Source organism: Calidris pugnax, unplaced genomic scaffold (assembly GCF_001431845.1).
Source record: "Calidris pugnax isolate Ruff unplaced genomic scaffold, ASM143184v1 scaffold44, whole genome shotgun sequence".
Lineage (NCBI taxonomy): Eukaryota > Metazoa > Chordata > Aves > Charadriiformes > Scolopacidae > Calidris > Calidris pugnax.
The window spans coordinates 23,030,356-23,055,908 of NW_015094506.1; the positions used below are offsets into that span (position 1 = coordinate 23,030,356).

Here is a 25,553-nt window from a genome sequence, read left to right on the forward strand (position 1 = left end):
CACATGAGGGAGCGGGAGGCGGCAGGGGGGGGAGGACGGCGGGGGAGAGAGGGGGGGGGCACACCGCACCGCACCGCGCCCGCGTCCTCCCCCGACCTGTCGGCCGGGCCGGGCCGGGCTCAGCGCGGCCGCCGCATCTTCCCGAGTCCTCTCCCGGCGGAGCGGAGCGGGAAGCGTAGGCGGCGGCTCCGGCCCCGCTCCCGAGGGGCTGTGGAGCAGCACTTTCCCCCGGCCGTTTTCAGGGCATTCTCTGGTGGCGTGCGTGACAAACAGAAGATGTTTTCCCAAGCTGAAGTTTCCAGGGGTGCGTCTGGGGAAGCCGCCGCCTCCCCGGACAGCGGGAGCCGGGAGCTCCGCCGCCGCCCCGGCCCCGCCGACCGCTCCCTGAGCCCCGCATCCCCTGCGGGAACGAGGGGGGCACAAGGGAGGGCCCGGGTCTATCAGCCTGCAGGGGACTCGCCGGGACTTGCGACTGTCGCGCCTCCCGGGGGTGCGAAACGGCGGCTTGTTTTAACGCTGCCTTGCACGGGGTTTAAGCGGTGTAAAAGCGGGGGCATTTTCAAGGCGTGGAGAAGCGGGATCAATGAAGGATTCAGCTGCACATTCGCGCAGAGCGCTGCGAGGAAGGAAAGTGCAAGAAGAATTTTAAAAAAAAAAAAAAAAAAGTGAGGTCTTTTCACCTGATTTCGTTACAGATTGCAAACTGCTCCTGTTGGCTTAAATCTAAATCCGCTGTAGGGCTCCCGCCGGCGTCACGATGGTGCCAGCGTCATCTTCTCTCCCCATGAGTGAGCAGACGAGCTCCAGGTGCCCCCCCGGGCTGTCCCCAGCACGGCGCGGGGCTGCTCGGCCCGACGCGCTCGCTCCCCCCCGGCTCCGCAATCGCTGAGGAACCCCACATCCCACGGCACGCGTGGACCCCAGGACGCTGACGCAGCCCTCAGGCTGGGAGCTGGCAGGAGCTGGCGGTGCACTTCTTCAGCTTCCGAAGGCTGGGGAAACCTGGTGGGTCACGGACTTCAACGCTTGTGGAAGTTTTCAGGAGCAGAACACAACCTTGGACACCTGCTCCCAGCTCGGCAGCAGCTCTGCCTGCTGCCCTCAGTTTTTGTCAGGAAGCGAAGTTCTCCCAAAAATGTCCAAGTGGACATCTACGAGCACGACCACTGCTGGGTGAGCTGGTGCCAGCGTCAAAATAGCTAATTCCCCTGAGGCACACTCCCCCTATGGGATTTTTTTTTATCATCAATGGAACAAATAACGAAAAAAACCTATTTAGAGCACAGAAAAGTTCTGGCAATGCTGCATGATCACCCAGAAGAGCTCCAAAGAGATAAAAGAGATAACCAGTTCCTAAAATCCCTCTGTAATCAATATTTCTCAGTTCCCAGAACAATCTGTTCCGGCACTTGACTCTCTTTACTCTGAGAAAGATTTTTCCAAATTCATATTCCGTATTTCTCTGTTTCTTGCTCTACAGTTTATATTCATAATCTGTAAACCTTTCACCACAGAGGTGGTGGTGAACACTGATCTTCTGGAACTGCCTTGAGATGACCAAAGACTTTTGGTCCCCCTTCCTCCAATCTTCTTGCAGGCAGCCAACTCCCACTTTTTCCCCAGGGTGAGCTTCCCACACCCTCGACATTCTTTATTTCTCCCTTATCTTTGGGCAAGCAGTGTCTTTTTTAACTTTTATGGCCAAGCCAGTTTAAAAGTGCTTGTCATCGGGCCAGTCGGGTGTAAAGCGAGCTTTCCTCTGCATGAAGCCTGGTGGGCATCCATCCCATCGATTTCCCAGGTCCCCAGCTAGAAGCCATTGCCAGGTCAGGTAACCAAACGTGGCCAGCCCCACCAACTGTGGGATTTCACAGGAACAGCAGGCCGTGCAACTACTTAGTAATAATTCCGTGTTTAATTTTACCCAAACAAGTTCATATGACTGCAGTTTATTCCAAATCTCCCTTCTTTCAGGCTTCGAGCTTTTTTTTTTTTAAAAAAAAAAAAAAAAAAGCCTGTCCTGCTGTGCAGGACACATTTTTCCTGAGAGCTGGGTAATGCAAACTAAGCTGCAATTTGCTACTTCAGGTTCGAAGGCTTTTTGTCATACTTACGGGGCAATAGAAATGGTAAGGTAATACTGAAATGAGCAGAAGTGAAATGATGGAAGGAGACAGAAGCAGACACTGTACAATCAGTGGCTGATGATGTATTTATGTCGGTAAGTCATTCACTCATGCAGTGTCACAATTCATACGAAGACAGGCTTGTTCAAGTAACAGATAATTAATATACCAAGCTAAACCCCCCAGAACCAGTAAAGCAGCTTCGGGAGGAAGAATCATATATTACTTTCTATTACTTCTTTTGGCACATCGGTAGTATGACTGACAGTATCAGGACACTTAGTTTGAGCCAAAAACTGATGGTTCTAGACAGTAGGCTTTGGCATGAAAAAGATATTTGCTTCAGAAGAACGTAATCAGTAAAGTATGAACTGATTACTTCAAGTTCCTTAGCTACTGCTCAGTTAAAACTGCTTTAGATAAAGAAATTTTAACAAGATTAAGATTACTGATGTATTTAGCAACACTAAAACCAGCAATGTTTAACTAAACATAAAATCTAATATTTTCAAGCATGTAAAAGAATGCCACGCATACTTCAATGTACATACTATATTGTTACTCCAATTAACTTTTTCAGACTGCTTCAGTATAAAGAAGTTGAAAATTATCTATTTCAACCAACGCTTGATTCCTTTCAAAATTAAGAACCTTTGAAACAACAAAGTGTTACAGACATAATATTGGGGAAAAAATTATGATTTTTGCAGAGTTTGAAAGCCCAATTCTTTTAACACTTGCGCGTGTATTTCACTGACACTCGGTGAGACTGCGGACGTGAACGAACAGCAGGCATTAAAACATTCCAGTTAGACATGATTCCAGTATTTTAAAACAAACGGTTGAGAATGCCACGGCCAACCAAGGAAAAACATGTAGCAAACTGTTGCACTCCTTTTGCATAGCTAGATTTTCTGGGGGACAAAGCTTGCAAAGAAAGACGATCACATGGGTATAAAAATATCTGAATTCCCTTTTAATATTTGATTCTCACCAAGACACTGGAAAGCAGGTCTCAGACATCAAGGCAGTGAATTTCCTCCTCTTTTAACAATGAAAGAATCGACTATAAATTCCCTAAGTTTCTATTCAAATATTAAAAAAAAAAATAAATGCAATGAGAATGTTTTGTATTCTGACCTGGATAGATAAGCAGGGAATAAGCACCACAGAACTATGAAGTGCTATCCCAGATTATCGCTGTTTAGTCTACACCTAAATGTTTCACCATTATTTATGGAAAATTCTGTACATAGTTGGTGCAGCTCTGCTTATGGCTGTAATACAGCAACCAGAAGTGCTGCTGGACACCACCAGACACCCACGGCCAGGTTTCCACATAGAAACCTGCAATATTTGCGTGCTCTTTGTCTGAAACAACCAAGCACACCTGTATGTAGCATCCAAACAAAGTAAGGGATATTTTCTGAGTGTTTGTTTGTTTGTTTTCCTCTTCTCTTTCTCCTTTCTGACATGTGGAGAAGCAGAATGAAACAGTCTGCTCCAAAACAACCCAATCACATAGTACTGAAAGTAGTAACTACTGATACTGGAAAATAAATACATGGTCTTATTAAATTTTCCACCCGCAAATTCTCCTAATAGGTTTTTTAACCTTTTTTAAAAATTAAGTCTGCAAACAACATTCTGAAAAAGCTATTTTGTTTTAAGAACCCGCTTCTCTTCTGGTGAGCAACAAGATTTCAGGGATATTCTGAAAATGCTGTTCTCTAAAAAAGGAGGGTTTAAATTCAGTCTGACAACCCGGAGTGCAAAACTTCTATATACAGAGCAGTCAAATGATTACAGACAACATGGCACCAAATGTGGAAAGGAACTTCACAAAATTTTGTGAATTTGTTTTCTCAGGTAGAAGTGAACCAACAGTTTGGTTGTGAAGGATAGAGAAATGTGTTTCCACTCTGTCCTATCTGTGGCTTTTAGTCCCTATTCACACTTATTTAAAAAGATGTCATTTAAAACATGTTCTGTGATGATCAGAGTCATTCAGCTACACTCCAAAATAACAGCGGTGGTTAAAGGAAACTCAAAACACCCTTTAAAGACCATTCATAATGTTTAGAGTCCTGCAAGTCCTCTTGCAATAAAGCCTAAATTGCATTCTGAAAAAAGGGCGATATTCAAAGCAAACAAATGTCAATTTCATCAACACCACACTTGCCTTTAGGACTTCATCAGAGATCCTTCCAAGGGGCTAAATTCCCTGCGAGGAGTAATGCTATCCTAACATTGACCAAAAAAAAGATATATATTTCTTTTCTATTTACATATTATACATATTTACATTTTTCAATACTACAGTTGTAGAGGGGAAAAAAAACCCCTCTGGATGCAGATTTATTATCTGCCTTTAAATGTCCCAACAGTATTTTTTTCCCTTCGAAAAAATTTACAAGTCCTCTTCAGCTCCTTTGAAAGCTAGATACAGTCCACATTCCGCAGGCCACCATCCACAGTCAAAGCACCAAATCTAAAACAAAACAACGGTGTATTCTTAGGTGATTGACTAGATTACAGAATCAATCAATTATAATTATCAATTATAATTTATTCATGGGTTTTTCCTTTCCCTTACCACATGCCAACACAGGCATTTGTATCTAATTTCTGTACGTGAAAAGTAGACAGAAGAAAGGTTACTATGCTCCAAGTATGGGACTGGGGGTGGGGAACATAACAAAACCTATTCAGCTTGAAGCTAAACTCAGCTCTACCAGTAATTTACCCTGAAGCTTTCAGGAGATTATTATTTTTATATATTTTATCATCAACATAATTGTAAAAAAAACAAAGTCAGTCTGTATGTGACAACGACAATATCCTCTCAGGTTTGTAAGAAATATGTTGGCCTCTTTCTCTTTGTTTTATTTAAGCAATCTGAAAACTACAAAATCATTCATTCAGACTGGTGTAATTCCAGAGACGTTAAAAATTACATCTAAATGCGAGGAGTTAAAAGACTGGACCACTGGATTGCTGCAACAGTACTGTGATTAAATTCAGAATTAATCTGTCTGTGCAACAGATATTTTTATTAGCTAAACATGAAGCAAAAATGCCACAACTGCTGTGTCAGAATAATTTTATAGTAATGTTTTAGGTCTTGAATACACTTTTTTTCATTACACCTCAGATTAACAGTTCAAAATATAATTAGAGTTAATGAGATTATAGAATTATCCCTTAGTTTAAGTTCTGGATCTACAAAATGTACCAAATCAAGCCTGTTCCTAGTATCAGTCCAAAAAGGGAAAACAATTACTTGCCTTTCCAAAATGTGATTGTTCTCAGCCAGCTCCTTAACAACCCCTTCCATTTCCTCCTTTAGTTTCTTCATACTGCAGTAACAAGATGTGAAGGAAAGGTAATTTTTATGGGGACAGTTATCTGCTATGATCACTCACCATCATGCAGCTTTCAGCAACTTGACATTACATACAAAACAAGGGACAGATAACAGGTTGGTTATTTAATAAAAGTGACAGATGATATATTAGTGTTGCCCCCTACTCGCTTTCAAGTCTGTACCACCACTTTAGCAATATAAAGTTTTTTCTGCAATATAAAATTCTTGATCTTAATACAGCAATCCCCGAGTCAACTTTTTTTTTTTTTTTCAATTCACCTCTGTAACAGGTTTAGAATGTTACATCAATCCAGTTAAGGAATTCTCACCCAAGAGTCATTTCCACTAATGTGTTTGAGCTTGGATAAACTGTGTTCATTGTATGTTTCACCCCACTGGAAGCTGCAAACATTTTCTGTGGCAAAGCATCTTGTAACTGTAAAAGATAAAAAGGAAATGTAAGTTACAGTATAAATTCTCATATGTATTTTGATGTCCACCTTTAAAATCCTGCTTTACATTCTCCATTGCTATGATGCCTCATAAAATCGTTACAGTAGTAATGGGGCTGATATTCCCCAAGTTGAGATCATTATGGCAAGTTTTGTGTTCTCATGACCTATAGTTTCCTGTTTTGTTCCATCTTCTTAACTGTCTTAACTGTCTTATGCTTTCATAATAAACTCTCAAAAGAAAGAATTATCTATTTGTTATGTTTGTTGATATGCTAAGGCAACAGAATCCTAATCAATAACTGACTCTGGTAGTGCTACTAAAATCCAAGCAAATGCTGCTTTCTAGGTGCTTTTCTTTCATTTACATGTTCTTTACAATAATAATAATTTTACTCATGAAAATTCTCTCGATTTTGAGGTAATTCTGATAAGTGTGCATGCTGTTTTTAACAAAACATTTTCTTCCATGTCACCAGCAGCATTAGTTTAGCACATATCCTTAAGCATGGGTCCCCTAATCTTGAACACGAGAGTAATGTTTTTATGCTTCAGAAGAGTAGTGAGGTAGTCCCCAGGTGCCCAGACAACATTATGGCAACAGTTACACGGAACCCTTCTCAATGAACCCACACCCATTTGCACAGACTGTTTTTTGGGAATGCTAACGCTATCAAAAAAACCCTCACCCAAACCCCAAATCCTACCAAAACATCAAAAACAAACACCCCCCCCCCCCCCCCCCCAACTCCAAAATTGAGTCAGAATTCAAAAAAATCACACCACTTCCTAGGCCACTCCAACATCAGCAATAAAGCTACTACAGATCAAATATTGTATCCATGCAGCCCTATATTTTAATACGACTGCATTAATGTAAGATTCACTATAAACAACACTATTGACATTAAATAACAGTGAATAGTCTTTTATCTATGCAAACACTTTACATAATTTTGAAGCATTCTACCTCATTTATATAATCCTGGTATTTGGATACCTCTTCTTCAATATCAAAACACTGGTTGGTGAGAGCCAGTAACTGCTTCCTCGTGTGAAGCATTTTCCTAAAAGAAAAAAAAAAGTTTTAAGAGCTTTCTTTATAAAAGTGGTGCAGTGGATGTTACCAAATATTGAAGAAATCAATAGCTTGCCTTGTCCAGTCCTCGGCCTTGTCCAAAAATCTATCGTACTTGCTGACACATTCATCTTTGAACAGCGCTATGGCTTTTGTAGCATGCAAATACAGCTTCTGCCTGCAACACAGAAACAACAGGAACAGTGTTACACTGCTTTCAAAACTCCATTCCTCTAACTTACTTTCCGAAACTTGGAAAAGAGGTATATGGACTTAAAATCCCTTTAGCCGTCTTTATTCATGCTGTTGTAATGTATAAGAATTCAACACACTGCATGAACTGACAGTTTACGTTTCAAAAACATTCCCTAGCAGGGAGGAAAAAAAATTATTTGAAGCATTTAGTTGCAATTATTTGTATATGAACAAATAGTCAAAAGTCTTCTACAAGTCAGTATTTATCCAAGCAGGTATATTTAAAGAAAAGGGGTTCTAATGGAAAGGACAGAAATCCTTATTAGTTCTAATTTGCCTTCAGCACGATACTTGGAACTTCCAGCACATATGAACAATCCTTTGTGTTGAGTAATATGCATGCAAGAAAAAAACCAGGATTTGTGTGTCAGCCTCAATTTATGACACAAGAAAAAAGCAAGCAGATAAGGCCAGGAAAGCAAAACAAAACCCTATGCTGGTTAATGTTGCAGGCAACAATCCCAGTGTAACTGCCTTACCATGCTATGCATTGCACCAGTAGAGTAAAATTAAGGGACAAAATACTGGAACACTACAGTCTGACACCTGCTTCTGGTATTCCTTTAAGTCTTGCATGACAGCTATTGGTTCATCAAATTCTGGCTAGAGTGGAGTTGGATTGTCATCAGGCACACACAGCTATCATTCAACCAGAAAAAAAATCCAAATTGAGCGCTGCTCCTTTGTCTATCTAGTGGTAAATATTATAAAGGCCAGCTCCGTTGCTAATGGCACACAGTTCTTAACAAAAAACACTGCCTTTTCTCTCTGGGGTGAGTGAAGGAAAATAAAATGTAGTTAGGACCTCAAAGATACTGGAACAATCCCATGGAGACACTTGTGGTAGAAAATATACCAGTATTCTAAACCATGAAAACGAAGCCTATTTATTTAAAATTATTCACATATTAATGCAAGGACACAGTCTGAGTAGTAGAAAAAGCCCTAAAATTTCTTTAATCTGCCTGAGGGAGTGTAGTTTTAAAATGAGCTATGGATTGTGTCCCAATGTTCGCCTGTTTTCTGTCCATATCCTTAAGAACACATGACTGGAAATTATTGCTCACATTATCTCTTAGATTAAATTCAGGCCCTTGCTGTTGCAGGGCAAAGATGTGTCCAAGCCTCTTTCAGTGTATCAAGATCTGTCTCACAGGTTTCCTTTATCCTAAGGCAACCTCCCCTCCACTTGGCAGTTACCCCAATTAGCTTTCACGATGGGAAAATGAAGTGGCATGGTTGTGAGAATACCGGTGCCTTCTGTACGTTAGCTTTCCATATATAATGGTCAGTGAAGCCACACTGGTGGTAGCAACAGCAAGAATTTTTAGAATGTTACAGAAGCAGGGTGTAAGTTCATACAGCACTCAGCAAAGTCTAGGGAACCACCCAACTGACCAGCCACTAGGAGAATAACTTAATTAATTAAACATAAGCATCTAGCATCACTGAGCAGGTGCAAGGATATCCTGATCTGCTTCCAACTGTCTGTCCAGAAAGGTGTAGGTCTCCCGTTTGTCTTGTGTCCTACCTCCCAGTCTCAGATACCTCAGGGCAACTTGAATAGCATTGGGCACCTGTGTATGAGGAAGTGAATGGATCCTGATATGGGTACTGCAGCGTGAGCAGAGCAGCTGTTTATGCTGCTCAGGAGTTGGTCAGTGGAGCCTAATGGGAGTTCTAGACACCCAGGTTACATACAGACTCCTAATGCGGCCACCTCTCTTAAGTAACAATTTTAAACAGGCATGAGGAACTGCATCAAAATTTATTTTGCATGCCATATTTCCTGGAAGATTATGTCACTCTAGAATTTCATTCAGCTAACCCATATTTTATTCACCTGTAGAAAATTATCTCCACCTTAGTTACAAAGCCTCTTTACTCTTCCTGAGGGCTTTTTCCTCCCTAAAAAAGCAAAAAGGAAAAAAAATGTTCTTCTTGTAGAAGAGTTATGCTCAGATAATGAACAGGTATTTCACATCTACATTTAGAAGATCTATCAGTGAAGGAACTCCACTGCCAGAAAGCACCTCATTATTACATGCTGACATCCCTACGTATTTAAGATATTTAAAGGATGTTTTTTTAAAAGCAATCCTACAGAGGTTATAATTTAAAATAAAAATCAACAGAAGAGGTTATTGGCAAGAGCAGCTGAAGGACCTGAAAGCAGTCATAGTATTTCCCAAAGGTAACTTCAAAACTTACTTGTCAAACTTGTGAATTTGTTCTTCATTATAAGGAAGCCCTAGGATCAGAGCAGATGACAGATATTACCAGTTTAATTCTGTTACTTGTATTTATGTAAAACTCCACTAAATTCACCCATTTCCTTTATGGTTTCCTACTCCTACCCTGATAGGTAAAAGTGGTCATTTACTTTTTTTTTTTTCTCCTCTTCAGTCTTGCAATTCAAATTTATAAGATTAATAGCAGTGTTTCATTCATATGGGCTTTAAGACAGTACCTCACTAAGAAAGACCTAGAGATATATTCACTGTTGCTGACTATCCTCCATTCCTACCACAAATACAGTGGAACAAGGACTGACCTGTCCTTTCCATTACACTTTATGTTAAAAGAGAATCAAACAAGTTACTTACTTCGTTCTGCTTTGTCTTTTTTGAACTGATAATAAATATCTGTGATGGAACATAGCAGTGCCTGCAGCCTTTCTGGACTAGAGTGAGGAAAGGAAGAAAATGAGATATTTTATATATAAATTTAAGAACCTACTAATGAGTTTTAAGAACTACAACTCAATGTAGAACTCAATACATACTAAAACAATTAATATAGTTACTCACTTTCTGTCTTTTGGATGCATGCCTTCCTGATTTGCCCAGGTGTCAGCCAGTAAACCACCAGGAGAAAGTTTGTTTTTGATATCTTGAAGACTAGTTTCTATTGAGCCCTGAGAGCTGGAGAGCTACGTAAGAACAAGAAAGTTCAATCTTACCACTGGCTAAGGTAAAAAATTACTTGAAGCTGAAAGCAGACTGAACATGTTAATACTATAGACCCATTTGTTTCACTTCGTTAAAGAAACATGCCCAATTATCTGCCTAGGCTTCGCTAAAAGCAGATAAAACATGGTATTATTGAAGAAAGAATCATCTTTGATGCTCGCATTTCTGTTAGTTAATATTTATTTACTTTCAACGATAAGTTCCTACCTTTCATATATTCCCTACTTACTGCTACACTTGTTCTTTAGGTTTGCTAAGAATTCATGTAATGACTATCCACGTAATTTATATCTTTCTTTCTCCACTGGTTCATACAACCTTCAAAACAAAAATGTACTAACCACCTTCTGCTTTTAGAATGGAGAGCTGAAGGACACCAGCATGTAAAGTTATTTTCAATTTTTCCTTACTTGTCTGGAAACATGATGCAAATTTCAAAGCAGATCACTCTGAAGTGTGTTTGTGTATGTATTGTTTTAGAAAGCAAACAAAGTAGTTTAAAATTCTTTAAGGAAAGGAAAAAAACCCTTCAAAGTAAAATATATGTTATGGTCATAACTTTTTACTCAAGTACATTTGAAAACGAGACAGTGTTTTCAGGAACTTCTTATTATTTTCACTACAGTGGGCTAATAAAAAGATTTACTCTATTTTCAGTACGATATCCACATCTCAGTATAGGTATTTTAACAATCTTTGGCCATCTAGAAATGACTTTGAAAATTCAGAGCTGTTATTCAAAGAAAAACCTGTGTTACTGCGCGTTTGGCTATTTCTTTAGAAACACCATTTTGAGAATGACACAGACTTTGTAAGATACTTACACGCAACAGTTTTGTGTGTATCTCTGAAATTTCATCCACTTCAGATGCTTCCAAGTTGATCTGCATCAAATTCTCATATCTGACCACAAGAAAAGCACGTTCAGAAAAGAAAATAAAAGAGCATAGTTAGAAAAGAAAATAAAAAAGCAGTGAATATACTCAAAATATTCCTTGACTCTAGAGATCAATACTAACTACTTTTCTTTATATGAAATACAGTGTCTGTCAAGGAACAACCATCAACCATGAAACATGAGCAACCTTAAGTGGCCATTAACAATGGAAACATTTAGCTATGAATATTTTTTTTTTCCCTACATTTGAACTGCTAAGTAGTTTAAAACTTCCATTCCTGACTTCTTTATTCTGTTCTTCTTATTTGTACTTGATGGGCAGTGGAAAACTATTTTCTCTCAACAAAAGAGGTTACCTTCAAAAGGTTACCAAACTAAAGCTACTGAAAGTAGTCAAAGACACACAACAAGCTAATACTCCAGTGCATCAAAATGCTCTTCCGTGGAAACTTATTGGAAAGGATGAGTTACAAAAACCTTGGGTTCTTTGAGTTGTTAAAGGCTGTGTTAGTAGCACCATCTATTCATATTGATACTTTCTACTATTGATACATGCATGATCAAGTGCCAAATAAATCATTCAGGATGATATTCTTCCTGTTGAGTCTCAGCACATTTTATTTTTTAAAACAACATCAAAACCAGCTCAGCTGCTTTCAAAAAAGCCCACATACTTTGCCCAAGTTCAATATTTTGTTTACCTTTTCAAATAAGAGCTTTGCATTGTCATGCTTTGAAGCACAGCCTTGAAAAGGGAGAACAAACAAGAGGACACGTCCTTTGCTAACTCCACAAAAGCCTTCTTGAAGTCAAATAAACTGAAAATCCTGCCCCTTCCTAAGAGGCTGAAAGACCATGTGCAAACACAGAAAACTTTTGTTCACATAAGAACTACTCCAGTTCACAAGTGAACATAATTTGTGTTCAAATTGCTGCTCTGAAATACTGGTGAACCTACTGCAGTTTCTTCTGAGCTCTAAGTCACTTCCTTCTGTGGGCACCTGGCAGAATGCAGGAAGAAGCTATCTGAATCAAATGCAGAGTGAACAAGAACCAGTCCTGTCAAGTAGTGTACACTGGCTTGAAGGAAAGTTTGGATTACAGCCTTCATCATCTGTAACTCGGCTACACAGGTAGCTGGTTATCTTGCTAGTTACCAACTTTACTAGTTCCACCACTGTGTTTTGGTTTTTTTTTTTTTTAAAGCAAGTACCTTAAAGCCCAGGTGCATCAGTTTGTACATGTTTGGCATGCACACAGCAACTCTGAAAAATCCATGGCTGTCCATAATTACTACATAAAAGCTGTTAAATTTGCATATGCAGAGCAGCTCCAACATGGTTTAAGTCTATTCTTAAGTATACTCTGCAAACCCAATGGCTCTACACGTGTGCATTAATCATCTTGTGAGCATCTACATTTTCAGAGAAGCCTGGAAGCAAGTTTAGAGAACGCTATGACCAAGACAGCATTTGTGGGAGACTGGCAGTAGGTTGAACCGAACAGAAAAACAACCACCCACAGGACAATCTTATGAAGAGCCAGGGTTTAAAGATTGTATCAGACTGCGTAAGGATAACACACCTTAAAGACGGAGCTAATGCTAGTCTGTGAAAAGACTGAACAAAACACTGCAAGGACACTTTAAAAGTAGAAAGGAATGCAACTGAGAATTGGAGACTGCGTGGGACTTGGAGATGAAACAAAGATTGGGATCGAGAATTCAGTTGGTGCAATTGATCTCCTAGAGGCAGCACTTGACTGAAAGAGGTAGAGCAGAAGAGTCTGACATTGACGAGGAAAACATTTGCTTCCTTGGAATGGAAGACAAGAGAAATAAGTGTCTTCTGCAGTCTTTGAAAACTGGAAGACTCCTAGGCTAAAAAATTACCATTCTTTAGTTGCTCCTTACTATAAATTTTGTCAGTTTTAAAGAAAGCACTGTAAAAAAAAAAACCAACCCAACTATGTACTACATAGATCTAAATCGGTCCATAGGGGCAACAGTGAGATTCTGTGACACAGACCTCTGCCATTTGAATTTGGGTTTTGGTTGGTTTGGTTTTGGGTTGTTTTTTGGGTTTTGGTTTGGTTTTGTGTTGGTTTTTTGTTTTTTTTTTCAGTTGCTGTATGTTGTATTTCAACATTAAAATTCTTTCCATGCAGAAAATGCTATGGTCTTAAAGCTGTGAAAGGGGCAGTATTTAAAGTCATTTTCAGTAAACACACACTAGCAAACTCAGTGACAAAAGCACTAAATCACTAATGAAAGGAAAGCTACTCCATTCTTTGTCCAGGCTTTACTATAGCTTCTAAAGTCAACAACAGCAAATGAGCCGAGCCAGGAAGAAAGAAGTAAAAGAACACATACAATTACTACTCAATAGTAATTACTTGTTCCCACTCGGTTAGGCAAAATTAATGCTCTAATTTGAGTAAATCATGTTACTAAATCTGCTTAAGTCAGTGCCATCAGCAAATCCATGCACATTTAAATTTAACTTTCATATGCAAAACCCCTGTAAATAAACATAACTTAAAATACTGCTGTCATTAAAAATTATAATGAAAAATCAATGCATTCAGTATAGTGCTTCTACTCACATTTTCTCAGCTTTCTCAATGTTTCTGCTGCAGAAATCCAGTCTGATGGCAACCTCTGTCTTTTTATGAGCCATTTCGTTGTAATCATCCTTGATGATTTCACTAAAAAAGTGAAACACTCGTCTATAGCAAAAGTATTCACCTGCCATCTTACCAGCAATCGGTAATACAACACTAGACCTACAGCAATAACTGCTAGTAAGAACTGCATTCAGTTAGAGATGCATTAGGTTTATAGGAGGCTTATACTATCTTGTGCAAGCTGCTCAATTGTACCTGCAGGTTAAGACAGGTTAGACTGAAATCATCCACAGAAGAAAGTGAAATTACAAATACCTAAGTCTAATTGTCAAAAAAAATTATTTTTGTTTCCTTATGACAGAAAGAAGGAAAAAATGCAAAAAGCCTAGTCATATATGAGGATTAAAGAAAACCTCCCGAGATACTGGGAGATGACAGAATTGTGTATTGATAATCAAGGCATATCTCAATTAAAAAAAACCCCAATAAATGTGCAAAGAAATTCAATTACTTACATTAGCCATCGTATTCCTTTTCTCATCAGCTCCTGGTAAAGTAGCAAAGAACTGGCAACTCTGCAGGCATAATTTACGATACCTGTTACTGCCTGGTGGGAAAAACAGACACCATTAGTACTCATCTGCCATTCCCTTAACAATTGTTTCAAGTCAATTAATCACAACAAAGCACCACAGATTAATAAAAGAAAGAGCAACATGAAGATGGTAGTTTAAAATGCGTAACTTTGCCCAAACTTTAGTCAGGAGATAACCAAACACTCATTGTGGAGGCAGAGCTAAACATGGGGAGTGAGTTTTTCTAGTTACGCTGAAATATCTGTTAGGGATGAAAATAAGTCTCTTATAAACAAAAATAATACCACTTACTCTCAGGATTTACTTTAATTTCTGGAAAGTCACAAGTACATCTCTTCAGTAGTTTAGGAATTAAACACATACATTAAAAGAAACTTGTAAAAAAATGACACATTCTTATATTCTAAGAATAGGGACTCTCTTCATTCACTTAACTCCACGTATAAATTTGCTGCATTATTTAGAACTGTGAACTGTTTCAGAAATTATACTTTACAACTTTTTAAATAATTGCTATCAACTGCTGACTTCCTGTTTATTAATTCTAAAGACTTCTGGTATTCAAAGATACATACGCTTTCAGGACTACCAGGCCTGAATGCAAGGCTTCTCAGCAGCCAGTATTTTATAGGCACAATATAAATGGTGGTCACAAAGTCAAAGCATGGCAATGCTACAGCCAGTAGTTTTACATAAATGACCAAACGAATGAAACATCCTCTACTGGTTTCCCACAGATTCTGAAAACTTGCAAGAGAGGCAAAACAAAATTCCACTCTCCTGCAGAGTCCTACAGACTCCTCCCTATTGAGAGAAAGATGACAATTATTTTTCTTACATTAAGTTTTGCACCATCATAGGGAATGGTACAAATCTTTTAGCTAACTCTAAAGTGGCAGGCTCCTTTTCCCCCCATCACTGAATTATGCAGTAACAAAGCACTTGGACTTTAGAGGCTTGTTCTTGGGGTTTGTTCTTTTTTTAAAAAAATATACAAACATATTTTGCATACAAAGCATGGCTTTAATATACTTTCAGAGCCCTCGTGAACAAATGCATTTCTGTATATCAGCATCCTCATTAGCATATTAAAAATACTTTCATTAACATTATTCATCTGAAAATCAAGTAGCTTTCTTTTCACTATCATTATCTGAGACAGGTATATAAATTAAACTCATCATTACTCACTTTAGCCATACTGGCATCCCCATCCAAATCGTAACGTTGATGTACTTTAGGAAGTAAAACTGAAACATAAAAGAAACATCTGCATTTTCTCATTTTTTGCAAGAGACTCAAAAGTTCAGACCGTTTCCCCTCCCCACCCTGAATGCTGTTTTTATGCGTATCTAGATGGATTTTCATCTAATCTGCTCTGTTTCATCTGTTACTGCCAAGCCTTTTAATATTGTGTGATCCTCATGCACACCTTCAAAACCAACCTTTGTCTTAAATGCTTTAAGTAACTTGGTGTCTTCAGCAAACTGTCCTCCACTTCCTTTTTCAGTCACTTTTGAACACACTGCACAGCATAGATTTCATGCAGGTGTCAACCAGCGATCACTCTCCATTGAGAAAGCCAACCATTTCTTTTTATTCTTCAGCCCTGTGTTTGCCTGCATGGGAGACTGTTCCGTCTTATCTCATGGCTGCTTACTTTCATTGAGACTCTTAAGGGCAGGACTTCACCAAATAGTTTTTTAAAACCTAGGGTAGCCTCTATCAGTTTAATCTCATTTGTTCTCATGCTCATTGACTCCTTCAGAAAGCTCTGATGCAACATAAAGGTCTTGTTGATCCTTCCACAAACAGCTCACCTACCCACACTCTTCAGCACCTCTGTGTGAGTGCCAGCTGGCCCCAGCAGTTGGTATGTAGGGCACACTGACAAAAGCAATGCCGATGTCTCAAGTGGAGGCACAACCTCATCTCTTATAAAGAGATTTTGCTCTGGCAAAGGGCCCTCTATACGCCTCTCAGTGATAAATGGAAATGCAAAAACTTAAATTCTTTTTTTTTCTGTTATGGCATTACCTTATCTTCTAAGCAAATAGAAGTTGTTAAAACTTCCTCTGTTAACTGAAAGGCTAACCACATTCATGACAAATAAAAAAAAAAAGGGAGGCAAAACTTGAATTTCCACTTAGTGAGTAATGGGACAAAAGAACAAGCTTTGATTCATGTTCTATAATGTTCCATTCTACTTGTTAAAAGTGTCATGCTTCAAAAAATTTCAGAATTCCATATGCATCACTACATCTTAACATACAAACGCTCAGGTTCACAGTATTATCACTAGGAACATTACAAGCAGCTACTGTTTCTGTAAAAATATGCTGGATACTCAGCACTTTTGAAGAAAATTGGATGACATACTTAGAACTTCAGGTATCAACAGAGAAAATTTTCAAAAATTATGTCTCAGACATAAAAGATATTAAAAATAATTAAATAACCCAAACTATTTACAAAGGATAAGAAAGGGGAAATTACTTTCATATACCTTCTTCATAGATTAATCCGACAATGTTCACAGCCTCCCTGCTTACTACAAAGATAGGATTCTCCTCAGTGGTTCTGGGGAAGTGCTGTGCCAATCTGCCAGGCTCCAGTATTAAACGCCGACCTTCATACAGTAGTTCTTGATTCTGAGATGGTATTTTTGTCTGTTTGTAGACCAACTCATGAAATATAGCAGCTCTATAATACAAGCAATACATTCAGTAGTAATTAGACTCAGTTCAACAATTCAGATTTTGTATTAAATAAAAATTCCTTTCACTTCTGATTAATTAAAAACTAGTTTTATTCTTAACGCATTTCACTTATAAGCAGAACAAAAAGCAGCACGCTGCCTAAGACTTCAGGTTGCTCTGTTACAAAAATAAATGCTATTTCCTGCACAATATCAAACTTCCGTTTCTACCCCTGATTTTCCACCAAAGCATGTCTGTGTAAACAAACTTGCTTTGGCCTGAATTCTGAAGGTCAGCAAAAACAGGCAACACCAGATGAGAGGAAGGAAGCATACTTTAGTTGCCTGAGGCATACCCATTTCTTCAAAGAAGATGGATGTGTCTCTCCAAGAGAAAAGTCTGGTGTTTTACATGTCAAAAAGCATACCTCTTAAGTTCAGCCTGTAAACTGACAGCCAGATTATCTCCTAGAACAGCAGTGATAAGACGACCAAAGACAATTTGGTATTTTATTTCCAGCAATCAATGGATACAAGGTGTAAGAATTTATAACAAACCTTCCCACCCTGCCAAAAAAAACCAACCCAAAACCAAACTAACAAATCAACAAACAAACAAAAGCTCTAAGAAAGAAAAAAAACCTTAAGCACACTAACAGGAAGGACAGTTCACCTCCTGTGAAGTGCTAGTACACTGTCACTTCTTGATACTACAGCTAGTATTCAATTAATCATAAAGATAAACAAGAAAATAATTTTTTAAAAAATAAAGTACAAATAGCAATCTGAGCTGCAAGCAACATTCCTCTGCAAAAAACAGTACTTGGGCTCTCTCAAAATACAAATTACAGAATAGAAAAATTGGAAAAGGCCAGAACTGTATTTATACATTTGATGAAATAACTTTATCTGTTCTCATACTGGAGAATAATGTATGTTTTGTATTATCTGTAATAAGTCAGAGAAAAGGCACTTATTTTTGTACCAAATTGTAAACCAGACTTTACAGCTTTTAATTCCAGCACTTGATGACCATAAATTGAACTCCATGTAACTCAGGATCCTAAATTGTACCAATTACAACTTCAGAAACCCTGTGAGAGTTTCACGTCAGACAGATGTGTACATTTAGTATTCTTGGGTACACCGTAAGAAAAGCAAGAGTTGAACATAGTCTCTGGAAAACTACTTTGTAAATAGGTAACATATACAAATGCAGGATGAGTTGCCATTATGAGCACAAACACACTGTAACATGTCAAGGATTAAGTCTGTGTTGTGCCACTGATTAAGACAAAGTTTAAGATCAGTTGATTTGACCTGCAATTATTTTATTTTTATTAGAAATATTTTATGATCAACATGCTTCTATGCGCTGTGAATACACGAAGAATTACAATTTCACTTCCTCAGATAAACTGCCAAGGAAAGGGTACTGAATTTGTAACACTGGTGAACTCGGGTGACAGTTATGTTTGCCTGAATAAGAGCAAAGAAATGAAAACAGAGAGAGAGCACACTTACGTATTATAGCTGTGAATATAAACTTTATGTAAGGTCATCTGCTGCAGTGAAAAGATGTGGATTATTATTCGATGCAGTATGTCACTCGTCTCTGCAAAGAACTGGTCAAATCCCCAGCATTTTTCCTGGTCTGCTTCAAGAATATTCGCAAGGACAGGAGTGAGCAGTACTTGCAGACCCCTAGAGGACACCAGGAAGAGACAAGACAACTTGAGTCTACTTGGATCTTTTCACCTTGTAGCCAATTGCAATACTTCACTGGATTTCTCTCATGAATACAAATCTATTATCCCTTGAAGAATATCCAAAGCCTTTTTTTTTTTTTCCCTTTTTTTCTACTGAACAACAAAATGTTCAATGGTAGTATTTATTGCTTTTCATTAATACACATACTTACTTTCTCTCTTGTCGATTTAGGCTCAACTATCAAACATTTTCTCCTTTGCTTTTGACAAGCTTCATTGGCATTAGAAAAATGGCATGCAATTTAAAAAGTCTACATTGTAGAGCTAAGGTCACCTTCTACCACTGCTGGGCAGTAGCCTTTTACCCAGCTCACCCCACACACTTATCACAGTTTATCACTCTGAAGGAAGCTACTACCATTTATGGTTTGCTGGCTGAGCAGCCTGTGTGAGCACACTGTGTTGCTTTCAATCAAGATCAGCTGGGTTAGCAGAGGCTCATTATTTTAAATTGTCAACGCTAACAGAATCCATCCTGATTAAGATGGGGCTAAGTAAGTACTCCACACATGCAGCTCAACTGCTGTAAAGAAAAATGTGCAATTATTGCTTTACAGTCATTACTATTCTAGGAGAAAGGCCAGCTTAAATTTTTTTATTTCTACTTTGAGAATCTGAATTGCAAGGAACTTTATGGATCCTAGCCCTGTGTTATTACAAACAACTTCTTCAAAGTTTTAACATTACGAACACATCAACCCTGAATCCAGTGGTAAAACTGTTAACAGTTTGAAGGAAGTTCCAGTTGCTTATAAGCACATAGATGGCCTCAGAGTTCAGTGGATGCTGTGCTCAAACTCACTTCAGTACTAAACTTATAACAGTAAATACTATTTAAATGCTACTTGAAAATATTACTCTAAAGAGATGTTTAATGAAAGAATCTGCTTCCTTCATTTTTAGAGCACTATAATTATATGGAATAAGCAGAGGAAACAACTGAGCAGTACCATGAAAAATATATATAAATTGCATTTGGATGACTTATTTGGACAGATGGGAAGAAAAAACACTTGATAACCTAATACTTATCTATAGATACATAACTATCTATAGATAGATATCTATCTATAGAATAGACTGTACCAATCTACTGAAGAGTTCGAATGAGACAACTGCAACAGTCAGACCTCTGTTCCAAACACCCAGTCCTGAGAGAATAACTGGAAAAACCCCATCAAGTAGCACTGAGACACTTTGTGAGAAGTTCAAACTTACTTTGAAAGACTACAAGAAACAGGCATCTCCCAACTCCATTCAATTGGTCCATTTTCTGCTTTCTGTATTCCAGAAATAGCACCAGAAGGCTTTCCAGTGATTATTTTATACCTGGAATATATTATAAAAATAATAGAGACTTAACAACTACCTCCTATACATAAATAGGTCTAGCAACTAATCCTCAAAGATGTATCAATAATACAAATCTAAAAAACAGAAAACAGACTGGCCGAATCTTGTAGGTGGTGCAAAAATTAGGAAGTTTCACTTACCAACTGACAGTGATGCTAAAATAGCAGACAATGAAAAGGAAACACTTTGGGCTGTGTTGGAGAAGCCACTCTGTTTGCCTCAGATTTGGGAAAAAATTTAGGAGATTTTGACCACCACTGAAGCTAAACTTTTTTTCACAGGCGTTAATTAATCAAACTCAGACTTCCAAGGCATTTTCAATTTAGGCACTTACATGACTAACTTTTAGCATGTTCCATGGCAAGAGATGACATTTAGCCACCACAAAGTCACTTGGGGATAAAGAAGGCTTTGAGAAATTACTTTAACTTGGGAACATCGAACAATTTGGATACAATTTGTCATTGTTTAACTTTGTACCGAACAGGCTAGTATTTCTCAAATTTCTCATTAAACTAATCAGGAGCAATAGGCTTTTTGCAACAGAAAATTTCAGTTGTGCGCTTTGGGAGGATGAGGTACACCTAAAACATACTTCCACAAGTAGATATAATAACAAGAATGCCTGTGGGATAATCACAGGATGGGCAGTTCCTTAAATTAAGAAAATCGGAGTCAGCTTTACAAGGAGTAACGACAGAAATGTTATTGGCCTTGGTACTTGAGAGGTATTGGCCTCTCAAGTACCACCTTGCTTTATTTTTTAAATGCAACACACAAAACAACAACAAAATAGAACTAAACTAAGATGAACCAGCAATTAATTCCAACCAGCACACCATAAGACACAACTCATGCTTCCCATTCAGGAGCTATCCCTGTTATCTTCAACCACAGCCCACAACTCTGCTACTCCAAGAAATGTCAGTCTCATGGGAGCACAAGCATTTCAAGACTGCCCGGAAAGATAATCATTTAATGGACAATAAAAATTTGCAGCACTGAGAATCCATTTCAGAACACCATACTTTTGCTTGAATATCCAAGTTACATACACCACACTGCAACAGACCAGCCTAGTGCTGTGGTGAAGGAAAGATGTGTGGAAATACATCACTGTTTTGGGGGAGCTCTGATGCTTAATTCAGGTCTTAAGGTGCCACACAGTAAAATCCTTGTTGAAGCAGAATGTTTGTACTGGATTTGGCTGGGATAGAGTGGATTTTCTTCACAGTAGCTTATATGGTGCTGTGTTTTGGATTTGTGACCAAAACAGAGTTGATAACGATGGGATGTTTTATCCATTACTGAGCAGTGCTTACACAGCATCAGGGCCTTCTCTACTTCTCACACTGTCCTGCCAGTGAGTAGGGTGTGGGTGGGCAAAAAGGTGGAAGGGGACACACTGGGACAGCTGACACCAAGGGATATTCCATACCATATGACATCATGCTCAGCAAGAAAAGATGGGGAAGGAAATTTGCCAGGGTGGCAGTTGCTCAGGGACTGACTGGTCATCAGTTGGCTGGCGGTGACCAACTGGGGTTTTTTTTTTTGCATCATTTGCTTTTCTTGGTTTTGTTTTCCTTTGGGTTTAGAGGTGGGGCTTTTTTGCTGTTTTTTAAAATATATATACTTATTAAACTATCTTCATCTCAGCCCACGAGTTTTCTCACTTTTACCCTTCCAATTCTCTTCCCCATCCCACTGTGGGGGAGTAAAGCGAAAAGCTTTGTGGTGCTTAGCTGCCTACGGGGGTTAAACCACACCAAAGTTAAAGAATGTTTTTCCTTAAATATTTTCACTATTTTAATGTTTACTCTATGTGTGTAGGATTTCTTGATAAAAAGCATTTAATGGACTGACTTAATTTACAAACAGATGAAATTCTCCTTCTAAATTACCTACATCACTTCCTTGTTTCTACGAGGTCCTTCAAAGGGTCGGAAAGGCAAACTCCCTGTTGCAGCATGGTAGAAAGTCACCCCTATGCTCCACAGATCAACTGTTGCTCCGTACTTTTTCTGATGCTCTTTCCTCAAAACTGCTCGCTCATACATATCAGGATGCTAAAGAGAAAAAAAAAAATCAACAAGAAACAAACAGAAAAAAAAGAAGTTAGAACTGCTTTATGAACAATATAAAGAACAAAACCCAAATCTATCATTTCACAGCAAGATAATTTGTCATTCTAAACTTTCAGTTGTTTAATTGACAAGCAAAATTAGCTTGTATCACAAAATTTGCTTAAGTTATTCTGACAGAATATCACAAAAATGCTCCTAGGTAAGACAGCCACTTCTATTACAGGTTTGCAAAACATATTTACAAATTTAGCTAAAGGTTGCCTACTAGAATAAGACCACTAGAAAAGAGCAGAAAGCCAGTACCCCTCCAAATGATTTTGAAACAACAGAAACCAAACTAGAAAAAGATCCATAGCAGAGGAGACTATCAGTTACGATAGTAAATGTGGGAAAATATGGCAGGAAGAAAATTCTGCCTAACATGCTTGTATTGATGCTTCTCTACTTGCCTCTCTTCGGTTAACTGAGATATCAAGTAAGTGCATCTTACCTACACCTAACGCCATCCAAATAGCTTAAATACAAACTGAAAAATATCTACAGAGATAAAGACAAAAATGTTCATAATTAAAATACTACTGTTCTTCCTTTCACACAAAGCAACAGTGCAAGTTGGACCTGGAAATTATTTAAAGGCTACTGTGCTCAGATAAGCAGCAGAACTGGCAAGACCCGAGTTGGAAAAGGTGGAAAGTTGTAAATACAATTATAATACACAGGTTTAAACATTAATTCCCAACAGTCTGATTGTCACCTATCCAACTCTCACCACAAAGGGCCCCAGGCTTCAAACATTTCTTCAACAGACAGTGAAATCATATGGACTTACTAAATACTCTTCTGTGCCATAGAGAGAAACAAATTGTTCATCATCTTCGAGTTCTCTTGCAGCACCAAAGTCTGTAAGTTTGTAAACTGACTGACCATCTTCACCTATAACACGCATTATATTGCCTGGTTTGATGTCACGGTGCACTATTCCATTCTCCCGGAGATGATTCATCCCAGCCACTTCAATTAAAAAAAAAAAAAAATATACAGAATTTATATATGCATCTTGACATGGACTGCACAAACACTGAATCGCAGCTGAGGCTAGGAAGACATATGTGTTTACTTTCTCACTGGGAAACAAGAATGAGAAAGTACGCTCAATTAACAAAAAGATCAGGACCAGAGAATACTCTAAGCATTTTTGTTTTTCTTCTTTCAAACAGCTAAATTACAGTATTCCTTGCTCTCAGGAACATCCTTCCCATAAAGTAATGGAGGAAAATTTTATAACAGGCAGACACAGGTAAACCTCATTATTTTTCTAATTTACTCTTCTCAATTTGATTATCACTAGGAATCAGTCTAACATGCAACAAATAATCTTGAAGCAAACAAACAAAAAGAGAATATTTGCCTAATATCCAATCTAAATCTCGCCTGGTGCAACATGAGGCCATTTTCTCTTGTCCTAATTAGCTGACAATCATTCAAATTCCTCCTCTCTTCTTGTTTCAAGATAAACAAGTATAAGTTTGTTTCAATTAATGAATTAGACTAAACAGCAAAGTCTACATACCCACATCTCTCAAAACAATTAAGAATTCAGACTCTCGCAAACCAAAGGCATTAGATGGCTCCTCTAAAACTGTATATAAACTCCCACATGGACAAAACTCCATAACTAGTACTTTGTGTCTAGTCGTTGTCTGGAAAAAAATAAAAAAAAGATAAGACTGTGACTATTGTGAAAACAATATCAGAAATTACATATAACCACAGGATGTTACTTCCAAAAAAAGAAAAACAAAATCTGTAGCTAGATCATAAATCCCATTCTGGTGATCTTCACCAAAAGAAGCACAGGTGAATTTTTATATTGTTTCATGTATTCTGACTTAGGGAGAAAAAATTAAGAAAGCCTCAAGTTCTAGACACTTCGAGGGTTGACAACAGTATTGCTAGGTGGACAAATGAGAAACTGCAGCACAGGAGAGCAGACAGCAGCAATTGTCCTTCTTTCCTCTTTGCTATCTCAGCATCTGGGTCATTTCAACAAATTAGTCTCAGTTTCAGCACAACTACTGCAGTTCACACTAACACAGAGTTCTACATGTCCTCTGTCTTTATTTCAGTTGGTTGCAAAGCAAAAGCATAACGCGGTCAGGATTACTGAAACACTTCCAACTATCAGTACATATTAAATATGTAAATATTGTGAATATATTTAATACATATGTCAACATGTATTAAAGCTATCTACATGTAGATAGCTTAAAAATCCTAATTCAGGATAAAGCTTAGGACAGTGGCTCCTCAAGACAGCTTTGAAGAATCATAACCTGTGCCTAAACACTGAAAGCAAGTATACCCTTTCAGCAGCAACAACAAAAAGAAAGAAAAAGAATAAATGGTGGTGGTCGGGTCAGAGAATTTATATCACCATACATGTTACCATTCTTTAAAAATGTAACTTTATCCTCTGTAGTTAAGGACAAAGCAAAAAGACAGTACTGTGGTTACTACCATGCATCTCGGATCACAACTACAACAATTCATTACCTCTTCTTCGATGGCAAACAATTTGACAATGTTCTTATGATTTAGTTTCTTCAATACTTCAAACTCTCGCATCTGAACATCCACAGGACGAAGGAAACTTATGCTGTTAAATACTTTGACAGCATATAAATCCCCAGTTTTCTGTTCAAAACAAACAAATTATTAATCAAACAGAAGTGTAAGTTTTTAAACATATACATATCCGTTATCCAAGTATTTTGAGATCTTCCATTGTGCATATGAGCCTACACAGATTACAAATAGTTCAAAAAAGTATTTTGTGTTGAGGTGGAAGTTAAGATTCTATTAAAAAAATATTTATATGTTGGTTTAGTTTAATCTAGACTGTAAGCAAACAGAGTAGCAGAGTGGAAACTCAATATTAGCCCACAAAATCTAAGTGCTTTTAAAATAAGAATAGTTAGCATAAGAAAGGTTATACATTTAAGAACAACCCATAAACTTAGCTGAAAAATAATTTTTCAGCAAGAGGTAAGACACATGCACAAATCAGCGAGAGACACGTGCATACTACAGTTTAGAATCTTGGCTTGCTTAGGTTAAGAGACAACTTTCAAAAGCTGAACGTTGCTCTCTTTTTCTTTATTGTTCTGTTTATACTGATAAAACAATATTTTGTTTTTTCAAAGAAGGCAGTATCAAGCACTACCTACCACTCATACAAAATCCTGAAGCAATTTAAATGCATGAAATAAGTGACAGG

General features: G+C 38.1%; 1 protein-coding gene across 1 annotated transcript in view; it reads right to left on the reverse strand.

The window, feature by feature from the left end:
- Window positions 1-2,189: 2,189 nt before the first annotated feature.
- TBK1 (TANK-binding kinase 1) overlaps window positions 2,190-25,553 on the reverse strand; it is a 29,732-nt gene continuing 6,368 nt past the window's right edge. The window contains exons 3-21 of the mRNA XM_014964246.1: window positions 24,830-24,970; window positions 23,847-23,976; window positions 23,106-23,287; window positions 22,098-22,258; window positions 20,055-20,165; window positions 18,592-18,771; window positions 16,876-17,072; window positions 15,561-15,619; window positions 14,289-14,380; window positions 13,753-13,854; window positions 11,075-11,153; window positions 10,089-10,210; window positions 9,885-9,961; window positions 9,490-9,529; window positions 7,100-7,201; window positions 6,916-7,012; window positions 5,823-5,929; window positions 5,414-5,485; window positions 2,190-4,617 (exon numbers count right to left, since the gene is read on the reverse strand). Coding sequence (XP_014819732.1) covers window positions 4,566-4,617; window positions 5,414-5,485; window positions 5,823-5,929; window positions 6,916-7,012; window positions 7,100-7,201; window positions 9,490-9,529; window positions 9,885-9,961; window positions 10,089-10,210; window positions 11,075-11,153; window positions 13,753-13,854; window positions 14,289-14,380; window positions 15,561-15,619; window positions 16,876-17,072; window positions 18,592-18,771; window positions 20,055-20,165; window positions 22,098-22,258; window positions 23,106-23,287; window positions 23,847-23,976; window positions 24,830-24,970 — 2,103 coding nt within the window. The 3' untranslated portion in view covers window positions 2,190-4,565. The remainder of the gene's footprint in view (window positions 4,618-5,413; window positions 5,486-5,822; window positions 5,930-6,915; window positions 7,013-7,099; window positions 7,202-9,489; window positions 9,530-9,884; window positions 9,962-10,088; window positions 10,211-11,074; window positions 11,154-13,752; window positions 13,855-14,288; window positions 14,381-15,560; window positions 15,620-16,875; window positions 17,073-18,591; window positions 18,772-20,054; window positions 20,166-22,097; window positions 22,259-23,105; window positions 23,288-23,846; window positions 23,977-24,829; window positions 24,971-25,553) is intronic.